Consider the following 16,209-nt stretch of genomic DNA (forward strand, 5'->3'; position numbering starts at 1 on the left):
AACAGCATGTAATGTAAACAAGAGTGTGCAGGACATGATCTATGTGACTGATTCTGAGCGCCTAACAAAACTGACCATCACACTGACTGAGGACAAATGAGAAGCTACAGCCCCTAATGGGCTGCAGCTGCGGAGATCCACTAGAGGACTATAAAGGTCAAGCACAACAAGTCCTGGGAAGAACATATAAAAATACCAGAGAAAATACTGGAATTATTCTGTCAGAAAGTTTCAGATTGAGGATCATGACCAAACAAGTAGGCAGACATCTTTTTTTGTCACACGTGATGTAATTGTGGGTAACCTTGAATCTTCCCCCTCCCCCCTCCGTCCAGGGTTTCTTTCCGAGCAACACGTGTTGTTTATAGCCTGACTTTTCCCGGTTCTCCTATACTCTCAGTTGCGTTACATATGGGAACTGAAGGCGGGTCATTTGATCCAGTCCCTGGCTCTTCTTGCCTCTCAACATTTTTCCAGTTAAATGTGTTTTCACTTACTTCTGGATCCCAGAACAGTGGAGGGTTGACGCTTAACTCCCTCGGCCTCAACTCACCACTGTTTTTATTTTGTCATGTCTGCGACGCTATACATTTACAAACAAAACATCCACTGTTGCCTCTGACTGATGGGAGTCTTTAAAGATGGCCGAAGCTTCATCTGCCAGCAGAAAACTGGCTGTGGTTAGCCTCCATTTATAGTTCAGACGGTCACATCCCCCTTTCTGCATTGATTAATGGTACAACATTGTCACTTCCAGAGACTGGGCCACGGACAGGACCCACAGATGGGTTGCAGCAAATTTGTTTGGAGTTGCCAAATAAATCTGCAGGCATATAAAGATTTATGTGTTTGTGCTTTAAATAGTACAGTTATAAAATGATGTTGTAAGTCCTTGGTCAGAAATATATCTGTGTAAATGCCAGTTCTCTAAAATAAAATAACAATGTTGAAGAAAGGGCAATAAAATGGGTTAAACATTGCTCACTAATTTAATCATTATTATTATTATTACACCATCAGGTTAGGTCAATTTTCAATTTTCCAGCTTTAAAAGTTATAAAAGTTTTGGGAAACACTGGTTGAACGCTCACTCAAGCACGAACTTTTGGCCACCTTAAAGGGAAAAGTCAATATTTGGGGGAAATTAGCAGAAGTTGATATACTGTATTCATTCAATAATGAAATGACAGGAATAATAGATTTTCCACATTAGTACAATATTTGTCTTAGCTGTTCACTGAGAACTAAAACAACTGACTTGGTATAATTCATAAACAGTTTGCACAATTCTACACTCAGTCTGACTGAAGTCAGTCTTGTTTTTGTAGCTCTGTGTTGTCCTCCTAGAGACTAGTACAAATTATTTGTGGACTTTAAACTGAATCTAAATGATCATTTGTCTGTTTACCTCACACCCCCCCGCCCGATGCTCCATTTACTGAATACTTTAACTTACTAAACCTTTTTAAACCAGTCAGTCATAGACATTAGCTCACAAACCAATTTTTTGGTCCATAGAGTAAGACCTTCATTTAGTGTAAATTTAACATTAAAGCATCTAAAAGATCCAAATTAAAGATTTAAAAGATAGTAAATAGCAGTTAAAGTGGCCGTACACAGGCAGAACATTGAGCACCTGCCAAAAAAAGTCGATTTTTGTATAAAAGACATGATTTTATATCAGATTAACTAAGACAAAAAGATTGCATTTGTTTGTTATTTAGGTAAACATGTCCTACATTACATTCTAGTAAACATCTTCATATAACATATGTTACATAAACACTTTCATTATTCACATTTTTCCCTGAAGATTGTTGGAAAATAAACAAAAGAAAATTGTAAAATAACAGCCTAGTGATGTATTAGTTTACAGTTCATGTAGATGGGTAGAGTCCAGTGTAAAGAGAGGTGTGCAGTACGTGAGCAGCAAAAAAAGAAAAACATAAACTGTGATGTCAAAGAAAGCTCATCCAATCAAGATAAGGCACCGAGGAAGAAGGAGGAAGTTTGAGCACATCTGCCCACACATGCAGACAGAGCAGGGCTCTTCAGTAGGAAAATATTAGTACACTGAGTGACAGTCCTTTAAAAAAACAGCAGTCCAGGCGCCAAGAAGAGTGGCCAAGAAGAAGAAAGTCCCAGAGAACTCCACTTTTTTATATATAACCACAGAAGTATTTCTGTGAAGGAGAAGACGTGTGTAAGTTTCAACAAAGTAAAAAAAAATATGTCAAACATTAAGAACACACAACATATTGTGTTTGCATGGCTAGCATAAAGGCACGATAGCTTCTTCTTAGAGATAACGTCTTAAACATTACCTCACTTAACCTAAAGACTGAAAGCACTTCTCCTGGCTCGATCCAGTAAAAAAAAAAACAACAACAGTCCAAAAAGAATAAAATGTCAATTTGTCATTTTAATAGGGATTTGTACGGTTGGCTCCATCTTGGCTCCAGCTCCAGTCACTCTCTGGTGTGTCCTTTGCTCTTTTTCCAACTGTTCTCAGCCAAGAACACAGAGCTCTTTATTAAAATCTTTAATCCAACTTATTTTCCTAAATGATAACAAGGAGGTTATCACAGATTCTTAGAGGCCTTTGTGCTAAGCTAAAGATTTAATGTCAGGATGTCTGAATTGATGCAGAGATGATAGGATCGAACATAGCTTTCTGTTTAACATATCTGATATGACCAATACAAACCAGACAATACACAGCAATAGATGTGTATGTACTGCATAAATCTTTCTGGGTTTTTTTCCCTCCAGATTTGGCCAAAATCAGTTAAAATTTAGAACTCAATTTGAATTTTTTTTTGGCTACAATAGTAGTTTGTAGAATCCATTAGCTACAGTAGTTTGTTCAGTTAACCTTCTACACTTGACCTTCAAATCTGCTGCTACTAACACTCTAATTTTTCATCAATGCCCATTTAATTTATTTACAATTGAATTCATAATTGAAATATATGAATGAATTGATTTCCAGTATGGCCAACGGTGGTGTTGTTTTACTAAGATCTCTGAGGGGTTTTGTACTTGTGACTAATTCTTAAATCCTAGAACAGAGTCTACAAATGAGGAGGAAATACCTTGTTGTTCACAGCAGAGCTTCAAGTCTGTGCAGAGGAATTCTCTCGACAGTTATCCAAAACACTGCGGCACACACAGAAATATGCAAAAACACAGTGGATCTTATTTTCTCTGAAAATTCTCTGGAAATCTCTCAAATTAGTAACTTAACTTGCTGCAAAAACAAGTTCCTGCAACTTAACTAAGACTTTCTCTGTGGCACAGAGATCAGGTTCTATGGCCAGATCCCACTAACATACCACTGCAGTCGTTACACAAATCTCCGTGCTGCTGCCAAGTGTTGGCAGACAAAGGAATGTCTGTGTGTCGTAATTGTTTCTGTCTCATTGTATCAGCTTCACCCTGGGCTGGAGAAGATTTCAGTAATAATGAATTTGCCTCCACACTGATTTGGCCTGTTCTGGTTCTCTTGTCTCCTCCTGCTCCACCAACAAACCAATCTTGTTTTTTGTTGGGTTTTTTTACTCATCTGATCTTGTCAGCTCAACTTATCTCTAACTTGTTTCCAGTTTCCTCAACGTATCCTGCCTAGGGCTGTTTATCTCATTGTGGCGTAAAATGTGGGAAATCACGAGGGGCACTCACGCTTGATGCTGTCGTACAAAGTCTGCAAACTGCCGGTCCTTAGCGTAAAGCTCAATGATGCGTATCCTGTCTTGGATTTCCTGCAGAAACACATGATATCAGTCAGAAGGGACCGTTAGACCAGTACATCACGAACAGATAAACAGTAAAACCAACAGGCGGAGGCTCAAACTAAATAAGACATTACACCAAATGAGTTCAGAGATGCCAAAGAGTTTGGTGAAAGAGAGAAAGTGGCACTTAAAGACTGCAGCTTCTGTAAGACGTGGATGTGAAAAGGGAAAACTATGTGTTTTCCCCTGGTTATTACTCCTGGCATTTAAAGTGTCCTGAGGAATTCTCTTTTTTTCTGCACATTGAAAGTGCAGGTGGGGATGTGTTTTTTTTTTTATTAAATCCATCCATCTTTGTCCTAGGACCTGAAACGTTTTCCAAAAACAGAGCTTTCGTGTGTCAGTGGTGCATAAATCTCAATGTGCAGAAGCTGTTATGAAGGATTCCTGTAGTTACATTGAACTCTGTGATCATATTTTAGTTTCAAACACACCTGAGTCTACACAGTTGTTATTACCCGTTCATATGAAGAATATTTTCAGACAGCATTGGGACAGCATATACTGTAAGAATTACATCACATTGTATTTCCATCATATCTAGGGTTTTGTCAAAGACACACTGATAAACTAGTTAAACCCACTCTACTACCCAAGAACAACAGTGCAGTCCTTCATAGTCAGCAGTCTTACATCCTTGGTCAGTTCACTGTTTTCATAGATGTGTCTTATCTCCTCGCTGCTGAAGTCTGTAGAAGCTTCGGCGCTGGCACTGCTGTAAACTGGAAAGTCAGGGTAACGGCGGTAGTAGTGACTGTAGCCTGTAGTCGCCTCGCTCTCATACATGGGGTTGTACTTAGTCGCCCTCTCCAGAGATGGGAGACTTTCTGACCCTCTGAAAAACAGCAGGTGTGAATTTGATGTCAGGGCAGAAAACAAGAGAGTCAGTTTGAAGAAGTAACCCGCATTGCTGTGGGGGTAACAAGACCATGTGTATTATTTAAGATTACAGATTAAGTAACCATTAAAAAATGACCTAGGCTAGCCAAACAGAAAACTTTTCTAAAAAAAAAAGAAAGAAAAACAAAAGCTGCAAATAAGTAAAAACATATTTGTCAAACATTTACCAGTTTAAACCAGCTGAACATTAGCTAATGTTTTTTTACAAGTTGCCCCTGGAAACAAAAATAAAATTCTGAATCTATACGTCTGTCATGGACAGCTGTGGGAGATCAGTGAAATAATTATCTGTTTGTTGGCAGCAGTTATGTATACAGAAGATAACAGATACTCTGTGTGTTAACAAGTCTGTGTTTTTCTGCAAAACATAGAAGAAGTTCAAAGAGCAGATTGGTTAAAGAAGCCAGAGGAAGAAGGGCTGAGAACTAAGGACTGTAAATGATGGTGTGGAGGATGATTTTGGCTGAATCCCCAAGGATAAAGTTCCGAGGTGTCGAAAGTAATTCTAAACCCTGTAGAGAATAACCAGACTCCTTAATTCAAAGCTGTTTACGTACAGAGAACAAAAGTCTCCCAAAATAAAAAAAATAAAAAAAACCTTCTGTTCACTATCAAAAAGAAAAAAAAAGTTGTGTTTATTCACAAGAGGAGAGTTAATCGCTTTAGCAGACTGAAGAATTCTCAGTGGTTAGTTCATCGTAAGCCATTTATCTTATTGAACTAAGTGCTGAAGGTTATATGTTCTGAATATCAGGGAAGGGAATTAATTGTCTTGCAACTTTTGCTGCACCTGTGAAACTATTGGCTTATTTTGACATTTTTTTGTGGTGTTGTTACTCTTCCTGGGCTAGATCTTTCCTATCATAGATACTAACTGTTAGCTGTTTATTGTCTCTTTATATTTTAACTTTGTATTAGGAATCTATTTGGCTAACTGTAAAGGTGTCAATGAATGAATGAAAAATATAAATGTTTAATTATTGTTGAGGTACCTTTTTGCTCTTTTTGGTACTTTTTGGATTCTTTGGCTAAGTTTTTCTACATCTTTAAAAAAGAGATTCTTAAAACATTTTTTTGGCAATTTCTGGGATAACTTCTTTTTTAGCTAAAAACAACATTTTGTGAGTATTTCACTTAATAAAAGGCATCTATTGACTAAGTTTAATATATTATCTGCCAATTTTGTTTTCTCTTATCAAGTTGTAGTGTTTTAGGCCTCCAAAGTTAATTATCTCCTTACTATTCTCTCTGTACTAATCTATAGACTATTTGGGGTTGTTTTATTGGCTTTTGCACACCTTATTGGATCCTCTGACTCATCCTTGTCATACTGGTCCCGTAAAGTCCTTGCCAGGAAAAAGATCACGCCAGACGCCACCAACAGGAAACCGGCGACAGAAGCAATGGCTATACCAACCACCAGAGGCTCCGAAACAAACTCCTCACAGTGTTCTCCTCTGTACCACCAGTTCTCTCCAACACGGCACCTGAAATAAGGACGAGAATTTGACCCAATGTCAGGGAACGACTTTTCCAATCTGCTGTAAAAACAGATTGGAAAACACAAATATTCACAAAGCAGCAGAACCAGGTCATTAATTCTCATCAACGGTCCTCTTCTTTTATCCTCTGCTGAATGTTAGAATAATTCATTTCATGTTGACAAAGTGGAAGGAGCGCTGCAATTATAAAATTTTGTTTATGTCACTAAATGATTACCCTTGTTTTTGGAATTTAACATTTGCTTTCTGTTTCCAAGGAAAAATATATTACGTGAAGTCTGACACGGAGGGAGAAAACAAGTGACTCAGCAGCTTTCAGAGCTGCACAAATGTTTTATGATGAGGTAGAAGGTGTGAATCAGAAGTTAGCAACACCTCCTGGCACACACACACACACACACACACACACACACACACACAGTCTGAAAGGGTGTCTGTTTATAATCACTGAAGTGAAAGGCAAATGTATATAACAGTCAGAGAGGAGCCAGAGCACGTGTTCCTGTCACTGATTGTCTCTCACACACAGAACTGTGCATATGTAATCTGAACACGTGCTTCAGTGGGACGTGTCTCAGACACGTACAACGGGGGAGTATCATCAGATTACAGGAATTGTGGCTCAACAACTGTATCAACAGTTCAATCTTAATGTCAAGGAAAAGGTGGATTAGTTATCTGGTTAAATATTTCACAATGGATTGGCAGATGCATGAATGGTCAGTAGATTAGTTGGTTGGTTGGTTGGATGGATAAATGGTTGGTTAAATAACCGAGTTGTTCGATTGGTTTGCACAATTGTTGGTATTTCTGTTAGTTGTGTTTAAAAATGGTCGTAGATAAATGATTAGTGGTCAGTTGGTTTTTAGTCAGTCTGCTGGTTTGGTTAATAGCAGCTTTAGTCATTATTGTATATGTCATTACACACTTTTTATTATCTCCTGAGTCACAGCCAGTGTTTGAGGCCGATCCTAACACTAGACCACAGGCTGCCTGGATGGACAGGCTCAGGCATGTATCAAGCGAGAGGTTGAATCTTGATTTACTGTTTGCCTAAAATTGACATTGACATTTTACTGATTTATAATTGTTACCATTCGAAACAAACAAACTTTGCTCAATTTATTTATTTTAATTTATGATTAGAATCTCTTAGATTTTTTTTACCACTCAAACAAATGTTCCTCGAGTGAAGCCAAACTTTTAATCAGAACATTGTTTTTGTAAATAACTCTCCCATCACTGTAGCAAACATTCCATGACGGGAGTGGATTTTTGATTATTTAATCATTAATGGACCATCATTTTAGCAGAAGCGAACTTTACAGGTCTGTTGTGGCAGTTCCTACCTGCTCAGCAGCACACTGAGGTTCAGGTGGAGTGTGGAAAAGAAAGAAAGGCTTCAAACTCCCAAAACATCTGAAAGTCAGCCGACCATCAAAACCATCTTGACTTGTGTTATTTTAGGGTAAATAAAGTTTTATGCATTGACGCAAAGAAAACAAGTTTTTCCGTGTGGTTACTGCCAACATATGGAATATTTCTGTGGTATAATTAACTAGTTAATTAACAATATTATTCAAATCAATATTTCCTTTGTTTATACAGACTGATTCTGATTAATAACCAGACAGAAACATTACATAACATTAGTATTGAAAATGTATGGACTGTGGCCCCACTGTTAAAACCAGAGTAGATTTGTTCTGGGTTTTCTGATAGCAAACCTTTTTCCCCACACACACACGCACAGAGAACCACACTCATTTAATCCTCACCCACCTGCAGATGGCTCCCTGTCCAGGAATGATGTCACATTTGCCATCATTGAGGCAGAAGTCGCTCCGCAGCTCACAGATGCTCTGACACGGCAGCCCGTCCACACTGAAGTATCCAGCGTCACACACACACTCGGCCTCTCCAGACCATTTGTTCACTTTACACTGTGCAAACTCATTACAGGCCTGGAACTTACAGGGGTCAGCCTGCTCACCTGAAAGTTAACGCAAAAAAAAAAATGTGTGATGACTTTGTTTACAGGCTTAGTTTTAATTTGATATTAATTGTTGTCGTTCATTTTATGTCATTCATTTAGGCATTGACTTTTTTGCGTTTTCCTATCTATTTGCGGTTTTTATTCATTTATATATATGTTGGCTTGATTTGAAAAATGTATTAACATTTTCCTTTCATTTTTATTACTTAATTGTATCTGTTTAAAAAATGCATTCATTTTACATATTTAATTTCAAACTATAGATTTGTAAGCTTTTGTTTGTGATTTGTAACTTTTATATTTGATATATATTATATGTTTGGTTTTTCAGCATCAACCAACCAGTGGACGTCACTCACCAGACTCTACATCCAGAGAGTACTTATCGATGGCCAGGTTCATGGTCTGGTAGGCCGTGTTGCAGAAGTCCTCCAGGATCAAATATACAGTGCTGGTGACAGCACGAGCCACAGGTTTCCCAAACTTCATCCTACTGTTCACCACGATGCTTCCATTGCGGAAGTTCAGGATCTCCAGGTTCTCAAAGTGACTCAGGTTGGACTGCAGGTACGGCACAAGCTGCAAAAAAGATTTTTGAACCATCTCACTTGTTTGTTCATACAGTAGTGTAAAAACAACACAAATGAGTGGGTCATGTGATGTTCACCAGCTCTATGAACCGTTGCTCCAAGGCTTTGTACTCTGCAGAGCTCTTGTTGAAGAGATCTTCTGAAAAGACCATGTTTGTGACTCTTAGACTGAAGAATACCATCAGGGCCCGTCCAGGATTCTCAGGTAGAGGGATGCTGGCCTGATCAGGGCCGTGTGCTACACTGGAAGGGAACCCAGTGCTGCCCTCTTCAGTGAGGTTCATTAAACCGTAACCATAATGGAACACATCGAAACCCTGGTCTTCTGAGATGACATCCTCCAAACCTTCTTCCCTGATCTGGATCTGCTGGAAACAAAATCAAAAGATGTTGAGATAACTCCTTCAAATTGTAAGTCTTTAAAATGTCAATGTATTAACTGGAGCCGCACCACAACCCTGAAAAGGACTAATTATCAGGAGATAGATTAATGGATTATTACAGTTTTTTTAAAGCTATACTTTAACTATTATGTTCTTTCAGACCTAATAACTATTGTCTTTATTACCATAACATTTGAGTCTAATGAGTGGGAAAATAAATTTAAACCCCAAAAAAGCAAGTATTTTAGTGTTGAAAAACAATTTCTGCAATATTTAACCTGTGACTGGATTCTACATTAGAGAAATAACTTTAGTCTTTTCATGTTTGTTTGGGTTTCAAATTATGCTTAGTTTATGTATGATGTCTTCTTTTAATTTATTTTTTGACTTGCTCTGTCTTTCATCCAGTGTCAGCTGGGATTGTCTCCAGCTCCTCTTAACAGGATAAGCAGCTGAAGATGGATCAAAGGTTGTTGACTTGAACATGTGGTTTGATTTTTGCTGTGCTTGGTTTGGTAGATTGTTTCTTTAATTGCATTTGCAACAATAAAACTAAATCCCCATTTGTTTTCAGATTGATTTTTTTTTTTACCTCCTCCAAAATGTCGGGTTGTCCCTCTGAGGCAGGGTCTGCGTCACCGATACGGGTGAAAGGTGATTCCTTCTCTGGGGACAGAGGTGTTGGTTCCACAGGTTCAAGAGAGTCTGTTATTGGTGGTTCTGGTTCACCGAGGTTCAACAGCAGGATCTCATCTTCTGTAAGATCTTCCTCAGAGATGAGAGGATGCCCTAGAATCTCTGGGTCAACCACAGTTGTTTCCAGGTCTTGACCTTTACCAGCTGTTGCTTCTTGCAGACCGTGATCTTCAAATATGGGTTCGTCACCAGTTTCAGATAGTTCAGAATTACTTAACACTACGTTCATGTCTACATTATCAGGTCTGACATTTTCTTCTGGTAAAACCTCTACACCCGTCTTATCCATTAGGTCTTCATCAAGCAGACTGGTCTCTGGAGATTCTGGTTCTGATACTTCCACAGTATCTACAACCTCAGGTGGCTGGACCAAAGCAGGCAAGCTCTCTTCTTCTCCTGTTGACGTGGTCTGAGTTGGAAAGCTCTCTGGCTGCTTCAGAACCTCATTTGCAATTAGATTTGCGAAAGGATTTCCAATGGTCACGGATTCTGCAGGTGAATTTTCTGTCACTGTTACTGTATCATCTTCAGAAGTGGCATCTGTCTCTTCAACCAGTGTCTCCTCTGAAGACAAAACCTTCTTTTCTTCTGCAGCTTCAGTTGGCCACAGCAGGTCCTCCAGCTCTCCAGAGGCCTCAGCATCCACTGCTGGTTCAGGTAACATGACATCCTCTGGTAGCTCAGTAGCAGGATGTTCCTCTGGGAGTTCCTGTAGTGCAGCAGTTTCTACAGCTGTTGTCTGCTCAATGTCCTCCAGTAGCAGACCTTCCTCCGCAATGCCTGGAAAAACAAAGACAAAACTCACTTTGTCTGCTTGTCTCCTGCAATAGAAACAGACCCCACAGATCATCGTGGGAAAACTAGAGAAATTGTAACTGAAAAACTGCAGAACGTCCATGTGTCTGTCATCATGAGTGATTTAATAGCAATTAGTGAGTACTGAAGTTTTACTATCGTTTCATGTGCATGGACTAGACGGTGATTCCACAACCTGTGTCTCCATAGCCTCTATTCATTGGTTCCCTGCAATGTGTCAAATTTCGCCCCTAACTGGGCTTAAAAATGAGACCCTGAGTGAAACATTGGACCAACATTAGAAGTAGACAGCAGATACTGAGGGGCTGTAATTTATACAACAGCAAGGATAAAGGTCAAAGTACATTCTCACTTATTTGCTAATAGCAAAACAACATAATGACACTGTCAGCTTAACTCAAGTCAATGTTGACTTCAGGTCACTGTATGTGACTGTAGTGAGTGTCATACTGAATGATGACTGCTGTTGTTTTAGAGGTGATCATGCCTCTCTTGTGTGTTTTTTCTTTGGTACACCAGATTAAACAATACATTATCAACAGCTTTCTTTTTATACTTTATGAATCAGTAGTATAACTATATAGATATACTATATATAATAGTACTATATACTATGACCTGTTCGGTGGAGAAGTACAGGGAGAGCATCTGAAACTACTACAACTTGACAAAGAAAGTGTACACGCTCTTGAGAATCCCTGCGTAAGTGTAGAGGGATTATAATTACAAGTAGATAAAGTAGGATAAGTGTGTGTGTGTGTGTTTGTGTGTACAGGATTAGGACTCACTCTCAGCATGAGGTTCGCCGCTCTGGTCCGGAGCTGCAGACACAACATTAGTCTCCTCCAGAACAATGATGTCATTTCCCGGCGTTACCTCCGTGACGGTTTCCGAGGACTCAGACAGGACATCCTCTTTCAGGATTATAACCTCGGGTGAGTTCTCCAAACCTGCATCACCCTCCACCTGCAGCACAGAGTGAATGTCATGATCTTAAATGCACCACTGTTTCACTGTAATTCTTCACAAACTCAGGTACAATGATAAACAAAACCTCATAGCATGCCCAAAATATCATCACAAGCGCAATGCAACATTAGCAAGTTTCTGATGACCCAAGAGTGTGTTGTTAAGTTCATTTATTGTAAAAGGACAACGTTTAAAACATTGTTGTAAAATTAGATACCTAAATGTTACTCATATAAGGGACTATGTTTTTAAAATCATAAAAATCGCTGGAGCAACTTACACTAATAGCCATTTACAAGATTTCACAAACAATATGCCATCAGCAAAATACAAAAGTCAAAGACACGTGTAAGCTTTACATATTATAATTAGTCTTAGCTTTGCAACTGTTTTATTTAACCCTCTCTATTCCAGATAGTTTTACATATTTCTTAGTCCCAGTTGTTGACACTGGTAATCTTTGAACAGTCCAACCTACCCTTCTACCCTCACACAAAGAGGTGCAAATTATCAGGGTGGGGTTAAATTTAAGAGGACAAGAGGTGAAAGTGATTTGTGTGATTAATTCACACCGCAATCAAGCACAATTTAAAAACAATTATAAAAAGTGTTTAATTATTAAAGTGGTTGTTTTCCTTCCTCAAATAACTGCTGCGGTGATTATGACAGATTTATAACAACAAAAGAAACATTTAATGCGTTTAATGTCCGTAGGCCAATGTGGAAACACCCCAGATTTGATAGTCAAGAATGTAAAAATCTCTACATTAAAAAAAACATTGTTATCGTAGCACCAAGGTATGATATTAAATTACAACAAATTTATATACAAACAAGTTTGTTTGTTTTTTCATGCAGAGTTCCTCTTTGTTCTAATTACATCTACAGTTGCACTAACACAAACAGTAGTGCAGAAGTTTTCTTTCAAGCTGGGGCTAAATCTCAATACTGTGGCAGACAAATGCTTCAGTGGAACAGTAGCTCCCTGCTTCTGACTGCTGATGAAAAGTTTGCCAGCCCCCAATTTTAGATAATAAGGCAAATTAATCACTCAGCAAAGTCAAGGTCTAAAGTGATGGAGCCCTGAGTGCAAGGCAAATTCAAATTATCATCAGAGAACGCACTTCACCACAAGACAGTATGAGTAAAGACCGGCTGTAGATAGTATTTCTCGTTGTAATGAACTAATACGTCCAGTCCCGACTCGCTGCGGTGTTTTCTTCTGCAGCCTCTGCCCCAGAATAGCAGCGGTTTATTATAGCAAGAGGGCAAACTAATCCTCAAAGCTTCAGTTCATCCTTGCTGGATGACGATGAGCTCATCCTCTCTACCTATTCTGGTGTGGTCCGGGAAACATCACAAGTCTTTGGCAGCCTATCACAACAACACAACAACAGTCGTAGCACGTACAGAAGCTGATACTCACCCAGGCTTCATCTGCGATGGTGACAGACTCAGATGGTTCAGACACTGTATAAGCAGAAACACAACAAATGTTAACAAAACATGATTTTGATGAACTGATTTTGAATATAACTAATGACTCACCAAAAAAAATGTAAAAAGGAGCTCTACAACACCAAAGATCGACACCAGAAAAAAGTAGACAAATATGCCGAGAAATCTTCCAAAGCTAGCCATGAAGATAACCATTTATCCATCGTAAATAAGAAAGCGAAACCTACTAACTAGTTAAGAGGATTACGATATAGGAATAAGAATATTCATACCTATAAGAATATGTAGCTAAATTTAAGCTAAGTTAGCCTAGCGAATTACTGAAAGTATCATAAAAGTAGTCAAAACATTTCCATGGTTACCTAATAATTTGCCAAGAAATGATATAAACCGGTTTGAAAAAAATTCAAATACTAATAAAAAATCACAGCAATTGAAAAAAAAAATTAGGGAAAATGTAAATTAGAGTAAATTAACCCTGTGAGATGAAAACCAATCAATTTTTTATGTTAGAAAACAACACTCTCAGAGACATTGTTGTGATGTTTAATCACAATGTTTGCTTCTGCCCATTGGTTTTAGAACAAAACAACATTATGTCACTGTCTTCTTTAGTTGGGGGATTTAAATAGATTTACTGTTTTATGCTACATTGTCAGCTCTCTCCTAAATTTCACAAGTGCAGCAGTGTCAAATGTCCTGTGCTGAATCTTTGAAGCCATCTGACAGCAACACGTCCGTCACCGACAGCCTTCAACTGACAGAGTTATGTTTGGGCTCAAACACTGACAAATCCGTGTTTCAATCTGGAGTCAATAGTCTCCACCGTGAGTCAAGGATATTAAAGTGTGAGCAGAGGCCAAGCCAAGCGTTGCTTTAAAAGTTCCCCAGCAGCCACACATGTAGAACATATGAGACTGTTTAGACACTACTTCAGATGTCGCAGCCCATCACTGATGTCAGCATTAGATTGCATCCACCTGCAGGGGAGGTCACTAATAAGTTAATTAATGACACACACATATAGAGGGAGGTGGAGGAGCTCTCACAGGATGAAGCGTTGTCATGCATCATCCTGGTGGCTTGGACTGTGCGTTGGTGAGCTAGACACTAGTTCATTCAAATTTGTGGCTGGAAAAAGTCTTCCATTTTTTATTGTACTTTAACATTCCAACAGGTTCTTAAAATTGTCTTTTGTTAATTTATTTTGTTTAAATAAGTAAGATTCCTTCCATTTACAGTTATACAAAATAAGTAGAGCAAATAATGTAAAATAAAACAACATAGGAAAAAGTCATTACAAAAACTAGTGAAATTAGGTCAATGTTAACGCTGTAAGAAGACAAAATCTTAATCTCTATTTTAAACCAACACATTTCAGAGAAATTGTGAAATTTAAAATCACTAAACTTGTCAATTCTAATAAATAAATATTTGATATTAGTTTTGCAAGGAGATACAAGTGATACAGAGTGGTTTTTCATCCAAAGATGAACAGATATTCTTTAATGTTGTTTGGTCTTTTATATATATATTTAAAAAACAACCACATCTGCTGCATGAGACTTTTACTTACATCTATTTTATTCACATCAAACTGTAGCATGGCTGGAGATGAAGGGGTTAACAGTGAGATCAGTTGGATCTGGGCCAGAATCAAGGATTAAATTAAAGCCTAAAAACCTACAGGCTCTGATTTCAAACAGACTTTTTTCTTTTTGCTGACTTTGACTTTGGAGACCCTTTAATGATGAGGCTGTTACTGCACAGAACAAATACACAGGCTTCGTAACTGATGACTGTTATTGGTCCATTAAAAATGCCTCAGTTCTGAGCTGAGACCTGTTTTAAGTATTTGTTTGTTCTCATCTGACACAGAAAAAAGGACAAAATAAGAAACATATGAGACAAATAAAAGCCTGGAATGTTTTTCAAGCTCAGTGTTTGTTGTACTGTTAACGCTGGGTCAAATGTGTGTCCATTCATTATAATATGTGCAGCTCTGCTCTTTGCATGTCCATTATGCTAATGAAATTCAGTCAGTCCTGTTGATGTACTATAAGAGTAATTAGCAACAGTGCTAATTTCATTTTACCGCTCTCTGGGTGGACGGGCAGCTCCTTCACCTCCTGGTACAAGTTCTCCACCAGGCTGGACTGCACGGTCAGATAGTCCAGCAGTTCATTGCTCACTCCTGCTGCATCCACCTCCACTGTCACAGCGTAGTCCACAACTACAGCCTCCAGCCTGAAGCACAGAACTCTGACAGTCAATGACTGAACAATTCAAAATAACAATGAAATGGATCGTATTCCAACTTAGAATAATAGAGTTATAACGTTAAATGTGATGATTTTTCATGAATGCAAGTTAAAAATCATTACCATCCCCTACCTATCGCTCTGGATGGGTGGGTGATGGTAATGATTTTTATGTATGTAAATATATATTAGACTATATATCAGAAAAAAAGAGTGAAAAATAAAATCACATTTTTCTACACTCAACATATTACTCGTATCTCATGGAACCTGGTTCAAAGTATTTGATTAGTTCAGACCCAGCCAATGTCAAACATGAACTTTTGGTTTGCTGTATACTGTACGCCTGCTATTATGACCACACTCTTCGTAGTGTCTTTTCTCACAGTTGTCACATTGTCTTCAATTATATTTTTTCAGCAGAAAATGGAAAACGCGTGCCTCCCTAATGAGAGGGCACCTCTCCGAGAGGAAGAATTTGACCGCAGCATTACCATGATTTATGTCAAAATAATGAAAAGAGTCGTATGGACCCTCGCACGGATGACTAATGACAGGAATCATCTACTCCTGCCTCAGAACCCAGCAGTTTGGATCATGTAGGTCAAAAAACCAGGCGAGTCAGCAGAACAATCATCATCATCATCATCATCATCAAAATAAACAAGGCAATCTCACGTGGAAAAATTCCAGACCATGAAAAAAAAAACACATCTCAGCCTTTTTTTAACTGCTAGGAACCTCTTGTCTGACCCAGTTTGTGGGGTTCCTGGTAGACAGCTGAGCATGTCAATTCATTTAGACCAGGGATACACACACGGACACACCAACACACACCATCAGT

At 38.5% G+C, this 16,209-nt stretch overlaps 1 protein-coding gene across 1 annotated transcript in view; it reads right to left on the bottom strand.

Moving 5' to 3' along the window:
- Window positions 1–1,493: 1,493 nt before the first annotated feature.
- The window catches only part of impg2a (interphotoreceptor matrix proteoglycan 2a), a 20,354-nt gene continuing 5,638 nt past the window's right edge, over window positions 1,494–16,209 (bottom strand). The window contains exons 10-19 of the mRNA XM_025063711.1: window positions 15,162–15,351; window positions 11,466–11,643; window positions 9,758–10,641; window positions 8,860–9,162; window positions 8,552–8,771; window positions 7,979–8,189; window positions 5,993–6,181; window positions 4,428–4,629; window positions 3,682–3,761; window positions 1,494–3,159 (exon numbers count right to left, since the gene is read on the bottom strand). Coding sequence (XP_024919479.1) covers window positions 3,117–3,159; window positions 3,682–3,761; window positions 4,428–4,629; window positions 5,993–6,181; window positions 7,979–8,189; window positions 8,552–8,771; window positions 8,860–9,162; window positions 9,758–10,641; window positions 11,466–11,643; window positions 15,162–15,351 — 2,500 coding nt within the window. The 3' untranslated portion in view covers window positions 1,494–3,116. The remainder of the gene's footprint in view (window positions 3,160–3,681; window positions 3,762–4,427; window positions 4,630–5,992; window positions 6,182–7,978; window positions 8,190–8,551; window positions 8,772–8,859; window positions 9,163–9,757; window positions 10,642–11,465; window positions 11,644–15,161; window positions 15,352–16,209) is intronic.

This window comes from Cynoglossus semilaevis, chromosome 16 (assembly GCF_000523025.1).
Source record: "Cynoglossus semilaevis isolate Cse_v1.0 chromosome 16, Cse_v1.0, whole genome shotgun sequence".
NCBI lineage: Eukaryota > Metazoa > Chordata > Actinopteri > Pleuronectiformes > Cynoglossidae > Cynoglossus > Cynoglossus semilaevis.